This window comes from Pipistrellus kuhlii, unplaced genomic scaffold (genome assembly GCF_014108245.1).
Source record: "Pipistrellus kuhlii isolate mPipKuh1 unplaced genomic scaffold, mPipKuh1.p scaffold_m20_p_12, whole genome shotgun sequence".
Taxonomy (NCBI): domain Eukaryota; kingdom Metazoa; phylum Chordata; class Mammalia; order Chiroptera; family Vespertilionidae; genus Pipistrellus; species Pipistrellus kuhlii.
The window spans coordinates 14,397,709-14,423,051 of NW_023425427.1; the positions used below are offsets into that span (position 1 = coordinate 14,397,709).

The 25,343-nt window shown below is 37.2% G+C and overlaps 1 protein-coding gene across 4 annotated transcripts in view; it reads right to left on the bottom strand.

The window, feature by feature from the left end:
- Positions 1–25,343, bottom strand: part of TGFBR1 (transforming growth factor beta receptor 1) — a 43,831-nt gene that overhangs the window by 9,597 nt on the left and 8,891 nt on the right. For all 4 annotated transcript variants that reach the window (XM_045579963.1, XM_036433216.2, XM_045579962.1 and 1 more), the window contains exons 2-4: positions 10,343–10,588; positions 7,309–7,539; positions 2,560–2,790 (exon numbers count right to left, since the gene is read on the bottom strand). In XM_045579963.1, the coding sequence (XP_045435919.1) occupies positions 2,560–2,790; positions 7,309–7,539; positions 10,343–10,478 (598 nt within the window). In that variant the 5' untranslated portion in view covers positions 10,479–10,588. The remainder of the gene's footprint in view (positions 1–2,559; positions 2,791–7,308; positions 7,540–10,342; positions 10,589–25,343) is intronic.

A 25,343-nucleotide genomic window follows, 5' to 3' on the forward strand; every position in this document is an offset into this window, starting at 1 on the left:
GATCTTTCTCTCTCATCGAAGTTTCTAACCTATCCCTCTCCCTTCCTCTCTGTAAAAAATCAATAAAATATATATTTTTTAAAAAGGAATTGTAAGAAAAAGTATTACAATATCAAGAGGCAGCACAATTCAGTAAAAGATGCACACCTGAAGTCATTGTGACTTGAGTTCAAATCCAGAGGCTGTTATTGACTTAGTGACCTCAAACAAGTTTCCTAACCAGTGAGCCACAGTATCTCCCTTTACACAACAAGGATACCTTACTTTGTAAGACCATTAAGAAATTTTAAAAAATAGAATAACCGATTTTTTAAATGCATTTTATACATTAAAGCACTTAGTTCCATAGCATGGAACATTAGAATTTAAAATGTGTTGTTTCTTTCTTCATTGGTTATAATACAAAAAACAAAACCCAAATTGACATAAAACAACTTATATATTTTGAAGGCTGCTATCTGATGGAAAGATCTGATTAGAAGAGATCAAGAAAGATATTTTCAGAAGATCTGGAGGGGATTTTTCAGTACTTTCAAAAGGATTCAGAGACTCATGATACTAGTTCTTTACAAACTTATTCTTCATAAATTGATTCTGTTCAAATTGTACCTTGTCTCTTCCTTGACACAGATATATCACTACTTTATCTGCCTGCTTATTATTATCCATGACTGAATTATGAAATTCAAGAAATAAATAGGAACACAGGCAGATTTTTCTGAGGTAATCGACAAGAAAGGCAGAAGGAAAAAAGGTATATAAAAGGCTGTGCATATATAAAAAGGTGTTTGGGTAGATTTAACTAAATCAGGAGATGAAGATAAAGAAGGGAACTGGGGTAGAGGGGCAAAGGAAGAGCCAGCAAGGTCATTAGTTCCCATGGTGACCACCAGATGACAGCACCAGCTTAGCTGCTGCTTGAGCAAATGCAAAGAGAAAGCTCAGCACACAGCAGCAGGAGCATTTTGTACCAGTTTGCGACTTAGAACATGCCTAACACATGCTGGGCTTGGGTGAGGTTTGAGCCCCAAAGTGCAGATTTGAAAGTCATCACCACAGTAGAGTTTGAAGCCATGAATGTGGGCAAGTTCTTTAAGGGTGTAGTTACTATTTGTAAATTTAGATCCTTCATAAAAATCCGTAAGACAAGTTCCAGAAAACAAAGACAACTATTAAAGTCTAGAATCATAGACCATAATAAAGGTTGTATTAAAAATTGGGGGAGAAGCTAAATGATGTTAGAGACAGAAGAAAATGAAAACTAAGGATTTGGTCAGACTGCTTTTATTTATGTTTTGTTTTTAAATTAAATAACATTCAACTGGGAGTAGCCACTGATAATCACTGCCCATTATTGACTCTTAAACCACACACACACACACACACACACACACACACACACAAACAGATAATCAAACATTATATGTCTCCTATGTGATACAACAGAAAATATAGGATATACAGAAAATATTTTCAGGAAACCAATAAAATGCAATCAGATTCAATCTCTAATTCTAATTACCAGTTTTCAAATAATACAAAAGGAGTAAGTTCAGAGACCGTGTAGGAATTCAATTAGTAAAATCCAGAATGTGATAAGCCCTACAGGACAAACAATCTATTTTCTTCAACAAATAAACTGCAAGAAGAATAAAACAAAAGATGGAGAAGGAACCTAGAGATTTTAAGGGACTTAAGATTAAAACCAACGAAATGCAATGTGTGGACTGTGTATCCTAAAATGAATAGCCATTTATTTAAAAATATTAATAATAGGAGACAGTTGCAGAAATTTAAAATTGACTAGATATTTGATATTTTTTTAAAGTGGCAATCGTAGTATGATTATGTTTCATTAAAAGTGCTTTATAACCTAAAGATACAAATGAGAATGTTTATGGGTAAAAAGATATATTATCTGGAACTGGCTTAAAATAATTTAGTTAAGGGGCAGTGTAGGTGAAATCAGAAATCAATGAAGTAATAATTATTAAAGATGAGGAAGTTCATTATACTATTCTTTTTTATATACTGGAAATTTTCTCTAAATAAAAGTTTAAAAAATAAACAAGTAATAAATGCTTGTTGTATTTAAATTTGAAAATACAGAGAAGCAAAATGAAAAATCAAATCATCCATAATTACCAACTGAGTTTAAACACTTTTAACAGTTTGGAGCAATAGTGTTGGGAGAGAAGGGAAGGGAGAGAAGGAAAAAGATAACTCTGGTTCTGGTCAATCTGTATTATTATTTCACTCAATAACTAACTGTCCAGAAGCAAAATAACAAAGCAGGTGGCTTTTAAAAAAAAAAAGCTGTTATAAAACAATTAGAGATTTAGGAACAGGTTGTCAAGAGTCAAGGAAATCTTTAAGGAGTTCTTGGTTCTAAATATAAGACTTCTAAATATTCCATTTGACCAAATGGGTCTAATCTACTAGTATATGACACACATCTATTTTTGTCATTAAATCTGAAAGTGCTTAGTAGCCATATCTGTAAAAAGGCTTTATTAAGTAGATTTTGTTACACTCAAAGGAGAAGTAAATGTTACTGACCTTTATTGTCTGCTGCTATAAATCCCAAGATGTTTTCATGACGTAACATTACAGTTTGATAAATCTCTGCCTCACGGAACCATGAACGTTCTTCTCTAGAAGAGAATATTTTCACAGCAACTTCTTCTCCTCTCCACTTTCCTCTCCAAACTTCTCCGAACCGACCTTTGCCAATGCTTTCTTGTAACACAATAGTTCTTGCAATTGTTCTCTGAACGAGCAATGGTAAACCTGAAGATAAAAATAACTAGTAGTCAATACAACCAACATCACCATAGGAAGGTTGTAACTCTTTTAAGCTCTACTTTTAAGGAACTTACAATCTCAATGAAATAAAGACCACATTTGCAAACACAGTAATTCATGATAAAAGATAAATAATAAATACAATGAAAGAATTCAGAAACTCCTGCCTAGAGGGTCAAGGTAAACTTTATAAAGTAAGTTGAATTTAGACTGACCTTTGCAGAGAGATAAGACCTAAGGAGAAGAGAAGGAGGTAAGGTATTGAGGTAAGAGGAATATGCGAACATAGGTAAAAGAGGAAATGAATGATACATTTTTAGGGAACCGGCTTAGGTAAACAGAAAGGAGGTGCATGTAGTAAAGCAGTGAAAGAGAAGGTAAACTGTCACCAGTATGTGACAAATACTAGAGATGCCAAGCTCAACATGACCAATGAGAGCTGTGGGTTAATAATTATTAAAAATTTCTAAAAGAAATAATTAAAAACACACACACCTGATTTTAGGAAGATGAATCTGATAACAGTTTTAATTGTGGGAGGAGAAAAATATGTGAATACATATTTTTACACAAAAATAAATTCTAACCCAACTTTTAATAAATCAGTAAAAATTATCACAGAAACCATTTCAAGATAAGCAATTTACTTGCTAGGAACTGGCTGTCTCTGCACTTAAACAAGTGTCTAGCAATTTACTTTGGTAATTTTTTTCACCAATTGAACTTGCCTTACTCTAAAACACATTTTTTGAAATATTGCCACATGTATTTCATTTATAGAAAAGGTTTACTAACTACCTACAGTATTTAAGTAACATTATATTCGGACTATACCAGTTCACCTAAATATCTGACAATTCAGGACCCATGTAAACGGGATGGACAAGATAGGCTAATGGGACAAGAAAAGTTTTTGTCATCCAATCACCCTTAGATTCTAGATGCAGACCTAAAATTAAAAACCACATCTAGATTCATCATATTATCTATATTTGGTTACCATAACCCACATGAATACCTGAGTATTTTCGAAAAGTAACAATTTTTTTCTAAAGACAAATATAAGTCTAATTTAGATCTCTATGTTCTCTGCTTTATTTTTCTGTACCTTGAAAAGAGTAAATTTCAATGGGGAAAATGCTTCAATAGTGAACAGAAATAAGACCTAAATAACAGGCATACATTGTAACAGATCATAAGCATGAACAAGATATAAGGAACACTGGTATGATACTCACTCTCAAACACTGGCACACATATGCATGCTCACACATATTTTACGATCCAATGACAGCTTAAATATGGACACATGCACAACCTGAGATTCAAGTTAATGCAACAGGGATTAGGTTAGCTCTCCACTGTCTTCCTTGCAGTTCCCAAGTTAAAAGTAGTCTCTGAGAGAGATAGGACCTTTCCTCAATTATGGCCACAGTACTGAGTAATAGGCATGTAAATTCATAATATGAAATGTTTGGCTTTACCTTTTCCTTAATGAGTAAAAGAACAAAAAGAAGCATTATGTATACACATTTTATTTACTCACAAGCATGAGTCCCATCCATGAGGTAGCAGGCAACATGGCTTTATAATGAACAGAGGGGAAAGAGATGGCATTCCCTGTTGTCATTCAATAGACAATAGCTTCTGTCTGGATTAATCTGTAGGCCATTAGGCACCCAATGAACTATGACAGGGAAAGGAGGCCTTAAACTAAGCTTTTTTGTACAATGCAGCAATAAATACTGTGTGTCAGATTTTTTCTCCCAATGTATTTTCAGTAAGGGTAAAATTTGAACATACGTTACCATTTACCATGTTTTCACACAAACATCTTTGTCCCATTTGAACCTCACAACAATCTAATTACTTTCATTTTAAAGATGAAATAATTCAGACACGAGACATTAGCTAACCGTCCCAAACCACAGCTACTAGCAAAAAATGTAAACAAGTTTTTGCAGGGTAAGGCATAAAAGAAGAGAGTGAAGCTTTCACAGAGATCACAGAGCTGTAATCCCTGATGAATCTATAACTATAGATAAAATGGGGGAAAATAACAATTCAATTCTTTACTTCATATCTATATCTTTAAGTTAAATTAATGCATTTTAAAAATATATTTTTAATTGATTTTTTACAGAGAGGAAGGAAGAGGAAGAGTTAGAAACATCGCTGAGAGAAAAAGATTGATCAGCTGCCTCCTGCACACTGCCTACTGGGGATGTGCCTGCAACCAAGGTACATGCCCTTGACCGGAATCGAACCTGGGACCTTTCAGTCCGCAGACCAATGCTCTATCCACTGAGCCAAACCAGTTAGAGCTAAATGTATTCTTATTGGAAAATCCAACTGCAATCCAAACAGCAATTTCTTTTGCTCGTTTAGGTAGGCTTGTTCCCCTGGAGCCTATGCCAAGTGGCATGAGCTGCTTTGATTTCCCTGGGTGTAAGTCGGGCAACAAGAGAACAGGCCTAAGGGATTAATTCCAAATGATCTGTAGTCACCCTGATTTCCTGTGACTTTTGGTCCTTGCTTATTATGTTTTGGTCCAGAATAACTTTTAGAATAAGCCAGATCTTCTTTAGGAACTCTTTGGATAACTCAGAATCAATGGGAAATCCCAGGGAAGCCCTAAAATAATCTCCATTCCTCTACCACACCTGCCCAAAGACTGTCTCATCTTTAGTACTAAGGTTACTGCATCTCAATTCAATCTCTCACTGCCTCCTTCCTCACAATGTTCTCAGGGGTCCCTAAAGGCTGCCCTAAGAGATATGGGCTCCGGTGCAAACTACATGTGCCCTAGAAGTCATAACAGCACTCACTTACTAAATATATACACATATAGCCAAATCCTACTGAAGAAGATTTCAGGTCATAAAATCAGTTTCTAAATGAACATAGATATTTGCATATTTCCTGATGTATATACATCAATATATGTTAATTTCCTTAAAATAAATAGGCATTTGACATTTATGTGAACTTTATTAGCAGATGTGATTTTGTGCTTCAAAGTAATATTCTTCCCCTAGTCACAACTTCTGCTTTAACGTTCCTTTAGTCACTTGGTGATAAAATTAGTAAAATTTTCATTATATATTTTCAAATCTTCATTTTATCCATAAATATAGCCCTTATTTGAAGTTGATTTATACCTTTCAAAGGCGATAGTATATCTCATTTAAAGTCCTAACAAAACACTGTAAGTAATATTACCAAAAATATCTGTTCCATATTTCTGATGAAGAAATAGAAGCCCAAAGAGGAAATATGGTTTGACCAAAGTCAGAGAGCCAAGCAGTGACAAAGCATGCACTGGAGTCTAGATCTCTTAATTCCTACCTAAGTATCAAATTACAATACTATAGAGCAGTGTTTCCCAAAGTGTGGTACGCGTACCCCCAGGGGTACGGGAAGAGTTTGGTGGGGGTACGCATTGCACCGGAGTTTGGTGGGGATATGCACTGCACTGCTTAATTCTATGTACGAGGGGTACTCAGCGTTACAAAAATTATAGAAGGGGTACACATATGTCAAAGTTTGGGAAACACTTCCTCTCTTAGTATCCTTCCAAAGCAAGAAATAAAAAATAAATCCCCTTTGGTTTAAACATAGAACAGTACTATGTCAAAATCCACTTCTGAGAATAATTCTGGCAATTTCTTTTTTTTTTTTTTTTAATATATTTTTATTGATTTTTTACAGAAAGGAAGGGAGAGGGATAGAAAGTTAAAGACATTGATGAGAAACATCAATCAGCTGCCTCCTGCACACTCCTTACTTAGGATATGCCTGCAACAAAGGTACATGCCCTTGACCAGAATCGAACCTGGGACCTTCGAATCCGCAGGCTGGCACTCCATCCACTGAGACAAACCGGTTAGGGCAATTCTGAGTTTCTTAGTCTATTTCTGATCCCACAAAAAAATGACCATTACTGAGAAAAGCAAGCATCACAGGGGTCATGGATCCATTCAGTTATTATATTAAATAAACAAGGTGGTTAGACTTTTTCTGAAGTGAGAAAATGACTAAAAATTCATAAAAAAGTAAATAACCTTCACAATTCGAAACACATTTTCTGTCATGCCTGTTTCTGTTCAAAGACAAAAATAAAGCTGTTAATCCTAATAGAATGGGTAGCTGCATATCATTTGAACATCTTTGAACTGAGCCTGACTTGTATGAGAATAACCCTTCTTATTCTTACTACCTCATGGAGTCCTGAGAACATGAGAATACTTTGAAATTTATAAAACGTGAAGCTAATATGCTGACTTATTTCACTAAAAGTAGCTGTAATATATCTGCCAATGGCTAAAATAGCCATTGGCAGATATAGAGCAAGCGTAAGGACCTTTACTAGGCTCAAAATTGGACTAGTATTCACACTATCCCAAGTTTTAACAAACCAAGTCAGGTGGCTCAGCCAACTAATTAAATAATGCAGTTAATTTTTAGATTTCTTAGGAAAAAAAGGAAAAACAATTACATTACCTGATCCAGATCCTGATGTTGTCATATCATAAATTAAATCTTTTAATGTAGTACCCTCTGAAATAAAAGGGCGATCTAATGAAGGGTCCTCTTCATTTGGCACTCGATGGTGAATGACAGTGCGGTTATGGCAGATATAGACCATCAACATAAGTGAGATGCAGACAAAGCAGACTGGTCCAGCAATGACAGCTGCCAGTTCAACGGGACCAAGGCCAGGTGATGGCTTTCCTGAAAAGGGGCAAGTGAAATAAACATAAAAAATACGATAGGTGGCACCTACAATTTCCTAATTCTCCACATTTCCTGTAGTTGGCCATTAGTCATAGAGCCTCATTACAGCAGCTCTCAGGGCTGGAAACCAGAACAAGTGAGTCATTCAGCCTTCTCCCATTGGATCTACTTTTATGATCACCAACTGAGTCAACATTTACTTGTTCTTCCTGCATTTTTCAGCCATCTAAATAAATAACAAGGCCAGCTACCACCAGTATTCTAGGACCTCCCTATTTATTACTCTCATGGTCACTAATAAAAGAACCACATGAGCAAAAGTTTAAAATAAATAAATAAACCTATATACAGCCTCACTACTCCAAAACAATTCCGTTTAGTGTAGGTATGTGTGTGTGTGTGTGTGTGTGTGTGTGTGTATGTGTATATATATCCATAAATTTTGTTCAGGGAAAATACATTCTTTGTTTTTTATAATAAAGTTTGCATGTATATACTTCCTACTCTATTTTAATCACTTGAGTTTTTAATTCAAGAACTTATTTTCTTATCATCTCTTTTAATAATTATTGCTTTACATTGTTTCAGAAAAATATCTATAATAATAAAAGCATAATATGTTAATTAGACCAGACAGCTGAACGACCTTCCACACATCCTTCTGGACAAAGCCATGATGGCAGGGGCTGAGGCAGAGGCAGTTCAGGGCGATGAGGCAGGCAGGCGAGTGGTTAGGGGCAATCAGGTAGGCATGCAGGTAAATGTTTAGGGGCAATGAGGCAGGCAAGCAAGTGGTTAGGGGCGATCAGGTAGGCAGGCAAGTAGTTAGGAGTGATTAGGCAGACAGGCTAGTGGTTAGGAGCTAGCGGTTCCGGATTGTGAGAGTGCAGGCTGGGTTGAGGAAACCCCCACCTCATGCACAAATTTTGTGCACCATGCCTCTAGTTAATTATAATTATTTTGGCATTCATCCTGAGCCTTGCTGGTTTACTGCACACCAACATTTCTTTAATAGCACATCTTCTCCATTCTTGATACCCTTATTTGGATTAATTTCTTATAACATAGAATTCTAATTCTAGTAATTTCTTTCAGGAAGAGTACATGTGTGTCCTTATGTGCTGAGTACTTAATTATCTAAAGATATCTGTTGTCTTTATATGTGAAAATGGCTTGTCTAGAGCATTTTAAGTAACATTCACTATATGATGTTCCACTGCCCTCTAGTATTTAAAAAAAAGTATAAAATCTGAACATTTTTCCCTTTTATAGTCAATCCGTGTTCACTTATGCTTATGCATTTTTTCTTTATTCTTGAAATTGGTATGTCTTTTATTATATATATTTAGATAAGTATTTTTTTCATTAATTTTGCATAGTATTCTTTTCTGTCTGCTCTTATGTCTTTTTTTGGAATATTTATACTAAGCATATTGGATCACCTAGATCTGTCCTCTGTATCTCTTAATTTGCTCACCAACTGTCTTTTTCTCTGAATTGTAACAGTTTTTCAAGCTCATCTTGCCTTAAGCTTGTCTCACACTTGAATATAAAATTATCGTATCCAGTCTGCTGTTCATTTTCAATACTGCATTTTAAGAAATAATTCATCAATCAAGCTTTTCATCTGAAAGCAATTATCAATTGTGAAATATCCCCATTTTACAGTAAACAACTGAAAAATAGACCTTGGTCTGTCTGAAAGTTCTTCCCAATTATGTGGTAATTCTATTTCAAAGGGTGACATCTACTCTGATTTATCCAGTTCTGTTCACTTCTTTTATACCACTGAAGTTTTTCATTTGGTAACTTTTGTTGTTGTTTGAGTTTCAAGACCTGGGAATAAGGACTTTCTACTTTTTTTAGCATTAGAAATGAAGTGAGTCCTTCTGAAGGTTTTGTGAGTTTCCATTAAAATATTTCAAGTCCAAATAATGGAAATAGAGAATTTTGAAATTAACCATATTGTCATATTAGAACTGCAGATGCTTAAAAGAGACAAAAAAGTTAAGTCTGACAGAGCCTGGTCACTGGGAGCTTCCTGGTCATGCTGCAGACTCAGTTGTGCTTTGATGTATCACATGTACCAGGTGAGGGACTGCTGCCCTTCTCTAACTCTAAATTGTCAGGTTTTTCACATGTGTAGGCATGTGGGCAACATTCTTCCATCAATTCTGCTAGCATTGATATAGGTCTCCCTATTTTTATATTCCTTTTGATTTCTACAGTAGAAATTTGATGACAGAATTACATGTGCTTAGATTGCTATTTTAAACCAGAACCTTAATCTAAAATCCTAAGAGTTTATCCTTGGAATTCCTAGCTTTTCTAGGACATTTTAAAATGTAAACTATAGTGAAGGACCTAAAGCTTAGATGGCCTATATAATATTTTAAACATAAAGATCATAAGGCAAGGTGAAATTACAAAATGAAGGCATCTGGACTGTTTAATGCTGCTTTCAATTTCCACCCATTATTGATTGCTTTAAAAGGACAGAGCCTAAACAAGGAAGAAGAAATTCACTCTGAAGACAAAGTATGACATTCTGAGGACATACTGACCGCTATGGTAAGCAGAAAGTATCACTGAATCAACTTCTCAAACAACACACACACTGGAATCAGGATCTTGGCTACTCTTATAACCCTGCCACTGTGGACAAATTTGTTCTTGCCTCTAAATTGAACAACCTGGGGATAGACAATCTCTAAGATCCCTTCCAGTTCTAAAATCAGAGTCTAAGGTTTTCCTTTGTAGTATCAAGAAAAAAACACACACATCTTATGCAATAACTTACCAACAGTTGGAAGTTCTATTTTATTGCAGTGGTCCTGATTGCAGCAGTATGTTGTAGTAACAGACCCCATTTTTGAAGATGGTGCACATACAAATGGCCTGTCTCGAGGAATTAGGTCGGCCTCAGCTATACACATGCTATTGTGTATAATTTTGTCTGTGGTCTCTGTGACAGAGACAAAGCAGAGTCCATCTGTGACACAAGTAAAATTGTCTTTTGTGCAAAGGTGGCAGAAACACTGTAATGCTAGAAAAACAGAACAAGATTTTATTAGAAAAAATTCTCAAGGTTAACATTTTGAAATTATTCCATATTCACTATAATACAGTCCTGATCTTATAGTAATTTCTTTGCACTTTCAAAAAACAAAACTCTTTATTACTCTTAGAAGAGTTGAGAAGCACATATATGTAGGATCTTCTCAAGCAACTGATTCTTGGTTGCTGGCTTCATTAGCATACTTGTCTATTCTATTTCTAGCTCAAAAAAGTTTTACCTTAATCATTACAAAAATTTTTTATTTTTCTTCATAGATAGTTCAACTATTTCAATGATCTCTTCCTAAAAAGAGAATTCAAGTATAAAAGACACTATCATAATCTGACATTTAAAGACTGTTAAGATACAGTAATTACTCATGGTGAGGTTTGGTGGTGGTATAAGTTCCTTCAGTGTAATTTCCTAAGGAGGTATTCTGAACCAGGAATCTATGGACTGGCTTCAGAGCACATGAATCCCATAAAACTGTAGACCAAATCTGCATATATTTATTTGCCTTTTCAAGAAGAAATTTTATAGAATTACAAAAGGTCTGTCACCATAAAAGACTAAAACCACCATCATAGGAGATTGTCATCATTCTCTCCTGAATCATCTTTACCCATAAGTAGTCATTCAACCAAGGTTTTCTAAGTATTAGCTTTTTTATCAGTTACTCTACCAAAATCTTAGTACACAAAGATTAATAACTCATGGTCATAGCCCTTGAAGAGTTCCAAAGACTAGTGAAGGAGAACATTGCAATATAATATGGTAATTGCTATACATAAAACTTCTGCCATGAATACTCTCCTAGTTCTAAGATCTTCATAGCTCCCTTAGAATACATGAAGTAACTGTTCAACACTTGGTCTAACAATTAAAAATTACTTTTGGGTTTTACCTTACCACTCACATTAAAAATGCTATCTAAAGCCACACATCTCACCATTATGATAATCATGTCTTTCATGACTGTGGTCTTTACACATAATCTCTCTCTGCCAGTTTAGACCCATCCTCTGAATCTTTAAGACTCTGTTCAAACAAGACTTTGAACCCTTTCTCTACCCTAAGAAAACTAATTGGGAGCTTCTTTCAGTAAGTTCCCATAGCTCTCTTAGCATACCTTTAGGATAGCTCAAATCAAACTATTTATAGTTTGTTGTTTAAGTGTCTCTCATTACATTAAGAATAGCCAAGTTGCTTTGGCTGGGTGGCTTAATTAGTTGAAGCTTCATCCCGTGGACCAAAATGTTGCGGGTTCAATTCCTAGTCAGGGCACATACCTGGATTACAGATTCGAATCCTAGTTGGGGTACATTGGGAGGCTGCCAATCAATGTCTGTGTCTGTCTCTCTCTCTCTGTCTCTCTCTCTCTCTCTCAATAAATAAATAAATAAATAAATATAAATTAAATTAATAAACATGTCTTCAGGTGGAAAATATATATAGAATGACCAAGGTTTTTTTTTGGTTATTATTTGTTTTCTTATCTTTAAGTCCTAGATTCCTATATAGTGATCAGAAAATATTTTCTAAAGCAGAGTTTCCTAAACAGGAGGTCACAAATATGTCAAGCAAAGAAGGAGTCTAAGAATTGTGTACAATTTTTTTAACATTTAATTTAAAAGATAATCTAAAGTGAATGACATTCTGGGCCTTGAGTAATGACCATCTAATCAAATATTGCCAGTAGGCTTTTCCTGGTGATTCTTCAGTTGTGTTAAGATCTCCTTCACACCAACTATCCTCACAGCACACTATATGAGCAAAAGTTTCATAGTAAGTGTAAAATCAGAGCATATGGCAATACAGGCATGATATATTCAAAAGCCAATAGCTAACAGCCAGTAAGTACCATGGATCCTATCTTTGTAGTACAATTTGCAAAGGTTCATTCACAGTAAATGTGGTTGTCTGAAACAACATTTTTCCATTCTCACACCAAGATTAATTGGTTTAGAGAACCATTTAATAAAGATTTCAGTAATGTCACAATGTTAAACCTCATCTTCAAGACAGGAGACAGTTTATTAAAACTGTCTATTTATTAAACTGTCTATTAAGACAGTTTATTATTTCAGGAATGCTTGCTGGCAAGTGTTTTGCTTAGGTATGTGGTCTAATTATCCTAAACTTACAGAGTCTTAAAGTCATTGATACCATCTTACACAACAGAACTTATGAGAATGGGCACTTGTAGCTTTAGATAATTAAGTTAAAATACAGAAACAGATTTCAAATGGAATCACACCTATTTTTTTTTCTACTGTGAAAACTAAACGTCTTCTGTCATACTGAATAATTGTATTAAAAAGAGGGTTTTTCTCACCAGAGACTAAATTCCAATCTTTTTACCACTCTGTCTTGGCTAGTAATGACCCTTCTTTCCCTTACCCTGCCTATTACAGCACAATTATATTTAACTATCCAGTGAAAATATTTCCAAATATGCACCGGTAGGCAGGTAAAGAGCCCAACATCCACAATGCCCTAGCTACAGTCTGTTTAGCTATAGTTAAAAGCAGATTACAACACTATTGGCAAAGGTGAAGGCCAAAGTTAGAATTATAACAAATCCTTTCAGGTACTAATGTTAACATTTGTTAGTCTATTTCTCCACTCCAGTTCTGAGTAATCTGCCTTCCCTTCTTCTCTCTGATCCCAATACCAAGCCCCAGCTCAAGGAGGCCCGTCCTTGCTTTCCTTCTCCCTATGGGGAAAGAACCTATACCCTATAGGTTCTCTTCTTTTTTAAAAAATACATTGCATATTATTCAAAGAAACTGGAAACACTAATTAAAAACAAAAACAAACCATATGCCTCTATTTTCACTGCAGCGTTATTTACAATAGTCAAGATTTGAAGCAGCTCACATGCCCATCAGCAGATGAGCAGATAAAAGTTATGGTACGTTTACACCAATGAAATATTACTGGGGCATAAAAAGAAAGAAAAATTTACCCTTTGTGACAACATGGATGGGCCTGGAGAACATTAGGCTAAGTGAAAGAAAAACACAAGTGAAAGATGAGTTAGAGGGCCCAAAACATGTTCCCCCCATCAGATCCTCCTCGTGAAATCCTCTTTGCCCTCTCAAACCTGTCCTCAGCCCTTTTCTCTGTCTTCTGACTGCTCTTTCCACCCAGCAGATCATTCCTCTCCATGTGTCTCACTCCCACTGCCCCTTTACAACCCTGCCGCAGAATCCGCACCCCACGCTCTACCTCTGAGAATTCTAACTGCTGCCTTCCCCTGTGCTCTCCCCTAATCTCTGCCCCCGTGATAGCCAGTACCGAATTCACAGGTGGCTGGCCATTCCCTTCTCACTTTCTGATCTTCTCAAATCCTGAGAACGATGAGCCTTTCCCATCTAACACTCATTCTCTGGCCACCCAAAGACTGCCTTCCATAACAGCTTCTTCAATTCCTGTGTCTATTCTACCCCTGAGGGAGGCAGCAGGAACTGAGGGCATACTCTGAGTCCACGTCCCATTCTCTATGTCCAGCCTCACAGCCTGAGGAGGCATTTCAGGTTTCTTTTTCCACTGACCTGACCATCTTTACTCCCCAACATACGGCATAAATTTCAAAAAATAGATGCAGGTCCACAAACCCCTCAAAAAGACCTCGTTAACCTGACCTTTAAGGTCTTTAATAATAGAGACAAGGAGACCCAAATCCAAAATTAAAAGCAAGATCAGGCCAAGGCTGAGGCCCAGTAAGAGGCCTTCCAGCTTCTAGCCACCGCTTTCAAACCGGCTCTCAAAGGAAGTGCCGGTCCTCCAACCGCAGTTAAGTCAGGGGCTAAGCCTCCTCCAGGCTCATGCTTCAAATGCAGCAAGAAAGGACATTGAGCCAAGTCCTGCTCAAATCGGAGACTCCAACCTGGGCCCTGCCTAAGGTTCGGAAGGGAAGGCCACTGGAAATCAGACTTAGTCTGGCTCCTCCAGTTCAGGCTTCAGCCAGTCCAGCATGGCCGCCCTCTAGATCCAGTTTGGAGCTCCCAGACTTCCTGGGACTGGCCACTAAAGAAGCTGCACAGGCCCTGACAGGGCCCCACAGACTCACATCACCAGGACAGAGCCTTGGGTAACAACTGTGGTGGCAGGTAAGCCGATCTCCTTTTAAATTGACACCATGGCTACTTATTCTGCTCTCTCTGAATTCGCTGGGACCCTTGTCCACTCCTCAATCTCTATTATGGGGATTGACAGATTAGTCTCACACCCATTACCCACCTCACATCTACAATGCATCCTATTAAATTCCCCCAACTGATGGATGGAGTATGACATAACCTGCACCTGTGGCCTGGACATTCCTGAGCACCTAACCAGGCACCTTATATGGACTGTACATTGAACCACCAATCCGCACCTGCCAAATACCCTAAGCTTTTGATTCCTAAGTACCTAAGTGCCTAATCATGTGCCTTATATGAAACCACCAATCAGCGTGTGCCGAGTACCCTAAGCCCCATTCCTTCCCATTCCTCCCCTCAAAAAGCGTGTTCACCCCTGCACATGCTGCTGTTCTCCCCTGTGAGGCAGCCCGGCAGGGTCCTTCTCCTCTAATAAAGCCTGTAGTTCTGGTTTTCGAACCTCTGTCTCATCTTTCAACAAGTACCATATGTTTTCACTCATATATGGAATTTAATGAACAAACTGAACTAACAAGCAAAACAGAGACAGTCTCATTGATAGAGACCAGGCAGACAGTTCTGGTGGTGGTGGTGGGTGTTGGTGGGGGTGAAGAATGGAGCAAAAAAGGAAAAAGAGAAAGAATTCATGACACACAGACATCAATGTGGTGATTGCAGGGGTGGGGTGGGGGGGGGGTGGAGCTGGAAGAAGGTATAGGGAGATGAATTGTGATTTGGGGGAGAGGGGAGGGGGAAATTCCCTCCAGCCACTGCTCTGGGTTTTGTTCCTCAAAGGACTCAGGGTTTTTCTCAACTCCACCCATTTTGAGTTACCCTGCAGTGGCAATGTCAAAGGAAGCTTGTCTAAATACCCTGCACCATACAATGTGAAAGTAAATTCTCCAGTAGTCTAGATAACATTTCATTCCCAAATTTAGGGCTTCAAACATAAGTATGATTTATCCAGACATTACTCCAGAAACATTTCATTTACTTCTGCTACCTTTAAGTCATTTAAGAAGCATTATTTAATTCAACACACACCTCCACCTTGGAAGAATAGGGGACACTCTTAAATTCTCAATCACTTCTTTTTCCACAATATCTGCATTTTCTAGTTTCCAAAGCTCCATGAATTAGCTGACAGAATATTGACTGTTATCAGAGCAAAGCACACTAAGAATAGGCTGCCTAAGCGGCAAGATGAGATTTGATAAGGGCAATTAATACAAAGGATTTCATTTAGGTTCAGTATCAAACTGCATAAGTACAGGAATAAGATTTGCTTAGCAGATTTGGGGAATCTGTTTAACAACAGATTTTTTAAAAAGTCAACAGTATTTACTGTTAATTGTAGCCATGGTGATGGGGGAAACAGAGGGAGAACTGGGCACAAAATCTCACAAATGTCCAATATAATAAGTGTTGTTTGAATATCAATCTGCCATGTAAATATGAGTTAGAGATTCAAAGAATTAACTCAACCAAGGCTAATCTGAAAGGTCTCATAGCAGTGGATACAATCACCTCATTTTATAGATGTTGCAACTGAGTTAATTATCTTAACCCTATATATACTAAATCAGACCATGAGGTCAGGATGTGGTAAATTTTGTTTCATAAAAAATCATTTCTTAACTACTGCTCTTCCCTACAAAATGGAAGTGGCTGCCTCAGAAGGTTATGACTTAACTGTCATTAGAGATATTTAAGCAGAATCTTAATGACCAACAATGAGAGTTCAAGAAGTAAGGATGTCTTGTACTAAATGAAAGATTGTTTTAAAACTCTACAATCCTTTAAATGGTAGGATTCTATTATTTTGCAAGTTACATCAAATATTAAATCATCCATGTGTTCATGTTTTGACAAATTCAACTTAAAATCTTTCAAGGCACAACAATTACAGTAAAGCACCTCACTGTCTAATTTTTTTTAACCTATTTCCACCATTAAACTGTGAGCTTCAGTCAGGGGCTGGATTAATACTCTATGCATTTCTGTATCCCTAGGCCTTGGCACGCCAGGAGATCCAGTATGTGTTTCTTTCTTCTCTCTCTCTCTCTCTCTCTCTCTCTCTCTCTCTCTCTCTCTCTCTCTCTCTCAATATTTTTATTGATTTCAGAGAGGAAGGGAGAGTGAGAGAGAAACATCAATGATGAGAAAGTATCATCAATCAGCTGCTTCTTACACACCCCACATTGGGGATCAAGCCCACAACCCAGGCATGTGTCCCCATTGGGAATTGAACCATGATCTCCTGGTTCATAGGTTGATGCTCAACCACTGAGCCATGCCAGCTGGGTCAGTATGTGTTTCTTGAATAAACGTTGAGGAAATATCTCTTTAATATGTTAGTTGTTGCTACCACCAAAGTCCTTTATAAAATGGCCAAGCAAGCCTGGCTGGCATGGGTCAGTGGTTGAGCATAGTCCCAGGAACCAAGAGATCATGGTTTGATTCTGGTCAGGTACATGCACAGGTTGCAGTGTGATCCCCAGAAGGGGGTATGCAGGAGGCAGTTGACTGATGTTTCTCTCTCACTGATGTTTCTCTTTCTTTCTATCCCTCTCCCTTCCTCTCTCTCTAAAAAATCAATAAAAAACATATTAAAATGGCCAACTAAGCACTTTTTTTTAACCCTTTACTACCTTCATTTTTTAAAGTCCCTTTTCCATCTTTCAGTGCTCACCTTTCAACTTTCCAAATTCATACTTAGATGCATCTCTCAAACCCAAATGATGTAAAATATCCCATTGTCCAGAATAACTTAGCTCACTCCAAATAAATGGAGGGCGACCTAGCACTTTCAAAATTACAAATAAACATAACTTCTGACCCAGAAGGAATGTAGCCTATAGATAAAGTGTTTTACACACATGGTTATTAATTTCTTAATGGTTTATACTAGATTGTTTTTAGTCTTTTCTATGCATCTCATCTACCAATACAACTGATAATTGTTATTTTACATAAATTTACAATACAAAATGAAATACCACACAGTATTAAAATACCACACAGCTACTAAAAAAAGATAATGTTTTCTATGTACTAATGTAGACTTTAGCCCCTTGAGATGTATTAAACCAAAGTACATAATGCAGGACAGTGTATTTGATATAATAGCATTTGTGCTAAGGAAGGGAGGGAGAGAGGGAAAGAAGGGAAGGAAAAGGAATACACATTGGCTTGTACTTATTATAAAGTTATCTCCTGGAAGGATACAAAAGAAATAATAACTCTAGCTTCCTAGGAAGGGACCAGGTACCTAGAGGAATAGAGTTACTTATTCAACAAATATTTATCACCTACTATGAGCCAGTCTTTGTCCTAGCACTGGCCAGAGAATTAGAGTAAACCTGCATACAACTCTAGGATATGACTTACACAGTGTGCACATAAAACTATGAATGGTAGCTATTATTCCCTTTCTCCATTCATAGATAACTGCAGAATTTTTTGGCAATATGACTTTCGGAACAGGGCTAGCCCAAGAACTTCATGGTAGTAGCATGAGAGGTAGGAAGTAAATTTTCAGTTCCAAATTAACAAAGTGTTGGAACACATCCAGTGTGTACATTTATATGCAATAATCCTAACTAACAAAGAATCATAACTCATTAACCATAAAATGTTCATGCTGAAAGGAACCTAATAATTACCTGATTCTAATCCCTTATTTTATAGACAAGGAAAGAGAAATTTTCTACAAGAAGTTCTCTATGAGTTACATCAACATAATCTAGACTTATTCTAAAAGCACAGAAAGAAAAAAATGAATTAGATAGTCTCTGGTGATTTCCCCCAAGTAAGACAAGACAGAAGGACTCAGCCCTTTCCCTTTGGGAAAGCAAGAGTGGCTATGCATGTTGTGACTCGGTTGCATAAATACTGAGGTCTACTAACAAACCTAAGTGAAAGTGGCAGATCCTTCTGGCCAGGGGAATGAAGTAGAAAATGTGGTAAGGAAAGGAAGTAGTAACCACCCACCAGCTGCCTTTGAATTAAGAGCAAGAGGAGAGTTACACAGGCCAGCAAACAGCAAAAGAACCATGGGAGCCACAATTGAAGAAATTAGCTGACCGGGCTATGCAATTAGCACTTTTAGAAGCAGCGAGCAAGGCCTGAACACCTTTTACCAGGAAAAAAGTGTACATACCCTGTGTAGAAAGGAAGAATACACCGTTAGGGGGACAGAGATGATTAGGAGGAGATTCCTACTCTCAAAGAGTTCACAATATAGTGCAGAGAACAAACAAGCCACTGATTAGGGGAAATGCAAAGGGAGACTTCGCTCAAAGATTAACTCTACACTGAGGCTTAAGAAAGCCTAAAGAAGAAAGGGAGTTCATTCCAGGTAGATGATATTAAAAAATATTATACAGAGATTCAGGAATAAGAGAGTTAGGCAGTTTAGGAAACTATAAATAGATCATATAATCATCTTGATGTAAGCAAAAAACAAAAACAAAACCCACAAAACTTAATACTTATTCATGATTAAAAGAAAAAGTCACCAGCTTTTCTTAAACCAACAATAATTAGAAAACAAAAAATTCAAAAATATATAATTTACAAAGCATCAAAAAATCCAAAACCTAGGAATAACTCTACCAAGACATGTAAGACCTTCACAGAGAAAGTTTCAAAGCATTCCTCAGCACTGCTATTTCCTGCTCTCCAAAAGTAGAATTACACTTTCTACTCTTAATTGAGTCTCTTGGTGTTTAGCTTTATGTCATTCCCATCCCTTTGTAGGACAAAGAAAAAAGTTAACTGAACTTAGCCAAAAGAAGGATGATAGATATTGTCAGAAATCTCAGAGGCTTGGTGAACAACACATATAGTTAAATAAGCTTTCATTTTCTTGCCTTCCCTAGTCTAAAATGTTCATGTGCCTTGTCAAACAAGATGTCAAACAAGCAGTTCAATTCTGGTTGCAGTCACCTAGATCTGCAGTCGGCAAACTCATTAGACAACAGAGCCAAATATCAACAGTACAACGATGGAAATTTCTTTTGAGAGCCGAAAACCGACTTCGACACATGGGCCACACGTCGTATTTTGTGAAAGAGCCACACTCAAGGGGCCAAAGAGCCACATGTGGCTCACGAGCCGCAGTTTGCCGACCACTGATCTAGATGAACATAGCTGAAACCAAGCAAGGATATTAAAGCCCAGCCAAAACAAAGGGGCTTTCATAGCATTTTATAAAATTTCTAACCATTGAATCCATTGCCTCCCTTGGGGCATAAGTATGCAAGTATCTAGTGGTGTCTGAATTCCTTTCAAAGGAACATTTACCCTTTAAGAATAAACCAGAGCTTGAGATGCTCTGTAACCAATCTAATAAAGTTTTCAAACCTCAGAATCTAGATGTACAGAGATAGCATTAGGAATATGGGTTTCAAATTGCTTGTAGCATTGATGCTAGTGTTCTGGTTATGGAAGAAGGCCTCTAGGGGGGTGAGGTTATTAAAAGGTAAGAGTCTGCCAGGGCTTGATGTTACTTATCCTTCAGAGAATTGAAAATACAGCACAGAATTATGCAGCATTTGTATATGCAGCATAGGATTATGGCATCTACACACAAGTCAATAATTACTAGGTCTTAGCTATGGTTTAGAATGTTTCATAAGTGGCTATATCTATTTACTCCATGAGACTTTCCCCCCAATTTCAGGATCTCTAAGCTAAATTAGATGCAAACAGCCAGTCACTCAAAGCAGCTATTTCCTTAGGGCACACCATCTGCTTGCAACACACAGCTAATTCTTAGTCTGGTGGTCCTTAAAGAGTATCCCTTAAGGTTTATATTTGACTCCTAAAAGCCAATTTATTAAAACTCTCCCCTCCTTCCCCTTCTCCCACCATTACGGCAAGGGAAGGCTGGATTTGACAAAGCTTAAATGACAAATGAGTAGAAAGGCCCTAGCTAAAAGAATATCTATTAATATATGGCCTTAAAATAAAAAATAAAAAAATTTGTCCTAACCGTTTTGCTCAGTGGATAGAGCGTCGGTCTGCGGACTGAAGGGTCCCAGGTTCGAGACCAGTCAAGGGCATGTGCCTTGCTTTCGGGCACATCCCGGGTGTGTGTGTGTGTGTGTGTGTGTGTGTGTGTGTGTGTGTATGTGTGTGTGTACGCAGAAGGCAGCTGATCAATGTTTCTCTCTCATCCATGTTTCTAGCTCTCTATCCCTCTCCCTTCCTCTTTGTAAAAAATCAATAAATGTGTTAAAAAAGTAAAAAAATAAGGAAGAGGACAAAATTAAAATTTACCACAGGAAAATAGAAAGCAAAACAACGAAAAGAAAAATAAGTTAGAGCATTTGTTCATGGGATCAGGATCTACAGTGCTAATTGGCTTGTTTGTTGTGGGTTAGGGAATTTCAAATCTGCAACGCACAACTATCATTTGTAAATTTTTTTTTTTTTTAAGGCGAGAGAAAAGAAAGAAGAGGACAAGAAAAAGTCAAGTTAGACCTGGAGTTCTTACTCCCTCAAGAATGTCAAGGAAAGGCCCTAAAATGTGCACTCCCAGAGGCTCCAGCTCCAGGATTGTTTTACTTCCCTTGGCTGTAGCAAGTACTGCTGCTTTGTCTGTGTTTAAATCAGTAAAAGAAACACTCTGGGGTAAGGAGATTTTTTTCAATTGCCCCCAATCCCAACATTTTATTATGAACATTTCAAACATTCAGAAAAAAATGACAGAACTGTGAACACCTATACACCTATCACCTACTTTCTATAATAGTTACTATTTTGCTACATTAATAATATTGTCATTTATCCATCTATGCTTCCATCTGTTAGATGGTCTTCAATAAATTTAGGCAATTTTCAAAAACTCACTTTCCCTAAAAGAGGCTTGAATCAGAAAAGGGATGCTAGATGAAGTTCTAAAGTGAGGAGGAAGCCAGATTCCTGTTCAGTCATTAGCTGAACTGTTATCCTGAAATGCCACATGACTTCTGAGCCCCAATTTCCTCACCTGTAAAAAAGTCAGATGATATGATAGTCATCTGAGGTTCTTTTTTTCTAGTCTAAAAATTCTATGAAAAACTATCTTCTTCATAACAACTATCATTTACTTCATGTTTTCTATGTACCAGATATATGTCACAGTTTTATGTGCACATCTCATTTAGTCTTTACAGGTCCCTTAAATTTTTTGAGATACCATATTCATGAAAACTATTATCTGTTTTCAGTAGCAGTAGCCACTCTCCATGCTCCTTCCCATATTTTCAGTACCCTTCATTAGCATCAATTTTACACTGCTTTGGTGGAACTAGATGAAACTAGCAATCAGAATTATATTTCCTCATTGAGAAACATGAGCAAACTCTGGCCCCTGGTTTGTAATTTTTTTCCAAATGGGAAATGGCATAAAAGAGCTAAAACTACTTTAACTTGTTTATTTGGGTAAAATAATTACATATAATTATTGTTTAAGAAAATCTACAATACACAATCTTGGTGTTTTTATTTAAATCTGTTGCAGATTAAATAACAAAATTAAAAATGTCAGTTTTCGACTGGAGAAAATACTCAAATCAACAGCCATGTGCTAAACAAAGAGACTCAATTAGAGCACATTATGGTTCAATTTGGAAATGAATACATCAAGCAAAAAACCCCCAGAAACCCTCCATACATAGACTCTGTGTGTGTGTGTGTGTGTGTGTGTGTGTGTGTGTTTGTACAGATTGAAAAGCCAGTTACTGCTTTTCCATCTCTATATTCCACCTCAGGTTTAACTATCTCCTCCATGTTCAGTGATCCCGAATATGTGTATAAGACTTCACTTCCAGTAGAAAAAGCCATTTATTTGTTTTTGCTTTTTTCCATGGGAGCTATTTGTATTTTATTGCATATTTAAACATCTTATATTGTAGATGTAACAGGATGCCTGCACAAGGTGTCCTAGAACTATAAATATACACTATTATGTAATCAGTGAGGTTCACACCTAGGAAATCTAGATGGAATGGTTATCCTGAAGCAAGTGAACAAAAATAAGGAGGTGCAGCCCAGCCAGCATGGCTCAGTGGTTGAGTGTCGACCCCTTTGATTACCGATCCCCAGAAGGGGACTGTCTGTCTGCCTGTCTCTCTCTCTCCCACCCTACCCACCCCTCCCTTCTTCTCTGAAATCAATAAAAGTATATCTTTTTTGAAGATTTTTTTAAAGTATATTTTATTGATTTTTCTTACAGAGAGGAAGGGATTGAGATAGAGAGCTAGAAACGTCAATGAGAGAGAAACATTGACCAGCTGCCTCTTGCACACCCCCTACCGGGAATGTGCCCACAACCAATGTACATGCCCTTGACTGGACTCGAACCTGGGACCCTTCAGTCTGCAGGCCGACGCTCTACTGCTGAGCCAAAACGGTTTCGGCAATAAAAGTATATCTTTAAAAAAAAAAAATGAGGAGGTTCAGCCCTGTTGGGTATAACAAGAATACACAGGAACAGGCCTGAAGTAGCTCAGTAACTGCAGAATAAGAAAAGAAAATGAATCCATAAAGTTATGAAGAGTGATAAACCCAAATTCTTCACTTTATTTCCCAATGCCCCTTATACAAAGACTTCTACAATAGATTCTGCTTAAGAGTAGAATGAACCACATTTCTACTTTCCCACACTGCCCATAGGCCCGGAGTGGCTGGGGTGGTTCAGCATGCCTGTGTTGCCCTGCCCAGCCCCCAGCGGCTCAGCGCCTGTGTATGCAAATTAACCTCCCATATTTGTTGGGTTAATTTGCATAATCACTCCTGGTTGGTTGGTAGGTGTTGCAAAGGTATGGTTAATTTGCATCTTACTCTTTTATTAGTGTAGATTGGGGTTACTAAAGAAACTAGATATGTAGGACCACTCTTTTTGAGTAAAGGAAGTCATCAATCCCAACATCAATTACCCACATAGAAGGCAGCTCTTTAAACAAGAAACTAAAGCAGACACCCTCTGGACCTTGCTATATTGTGCCTGTTTGCTGAAAGGTATATGTCTGGCTCTGTTCGCCTTTGGTTGAAGTACCCAGATGATGTCTGCCAAATGGAGACAAGCCAAAAGATAAGGACATGAGGAAAATGTCTTTGTAAAGCAGGTTGATCAGTTTCACGTTGCTCTCTATTCATTATCCCCTCTAGCTTTTAGCAAAGCTTGATTTAAATGTTCCAGCCTTACATCAGCTGTTCTGTTGGCATTAGGTTAAAACTAGTGTGTTCATACTTGGATCAGAGCCTTAGAGGAAGAAGAAAAATGGCAGCAGCAGCACTAAATTGAACCCTCAAATACGTGTTAAAGATGAAGTCTAAGAAAATAAGAATCAGGGCAGCCAGGTCCAAGAACCCTTACCACTTGGAGATTCTTCATGCATTGCAACCTTCCTGTTTGGAGTTCCATATTACTAATTAAAGAAGATGGCAGCCTCCTCATAAATTTTCAGTAACAGGCAATGAGATCTATGTAAACTATCAGGTTCCCTTATTACTTTCACTGCTAGAAAACTCAGAGCTAAGCATTGTGCTCAACTTCTAAAGTTTTCTTCAGCTAAAAGGTATAGATAATTGTTCTCTTTCTTTTCCCTTTTTGCTTATTGATTCTTCTCTTTCTGATTATTAGTTTTGATCTTATGTTTTATTTCACACTTCCTAAATCCGGTTTTGAAAAATGATCAAAGTATACAAGCCAATCTATAAATAAGTAATAGATTGCCCAATATAAAGATGTCAATCATATTACATTAAGAAAGTTACAAAATAATGCTCATCTCTAAAGCTAGGGAGATTGAAAGCCTGTATACCAGCTAAAAACGATGAGCAAGGAAGCTTGGATTACACCTAAAAGTACAGAATTCTAGAGTAGAAACAGAACTTGAAGTTAATCAATTCCAACCTCCTACCTAATACCAGAAATTCCGTCTACAACTTCTCAGAAGGCAATCCAGCCTCTGCCCACTTTTTGACAGTTCCCACTGATAGAAAGTCCTTCCTTATTTAAGTGAAATCTGCCTCTCAGTCTACCAGTTAATCATAGTTTATTATTACAAATATATTTCTTCCAAAAGACAGTCCTTCAGTTATTTAAATATATAGTAAATCTTATTTATTAATTATTTACTGGTATCAGGCTATGTGTTAGGTCAGTGGTCAGCAAACCTCAGCTCGTGAGCCACATGAGGCTCTTTGGCCCCTTGAGTGTGGCTCTTCCACAAAATACCATGTACCCTAATTATGTTAATAACAATGTACCTACATATATAGTTTAAGTTTAAAAAATTTGGCTCTCAAAAGAAATTTCAGTCGTTGTACTGTTGATATTTGGCTCTGTGACTAATGAGTTTGCCGACCACTGTGCTAGGTATTTTGTAAACACTGCATTATCTTCACAACTATCATTTAAGTTAAGTGTTATCCTCCTATGAGAAACGAGTCCCAGAGAGATACACTAATTAGAATCTAATTCCAGGCAAATATATGGGGGTTCTTATATTTACTACTATAAACAAAGATTTTATTAAATTTCTGGCAACCAAGTCACATGATTTGAATGCCTTCAAAACTGGAAGAAAAACAAGTGAAAT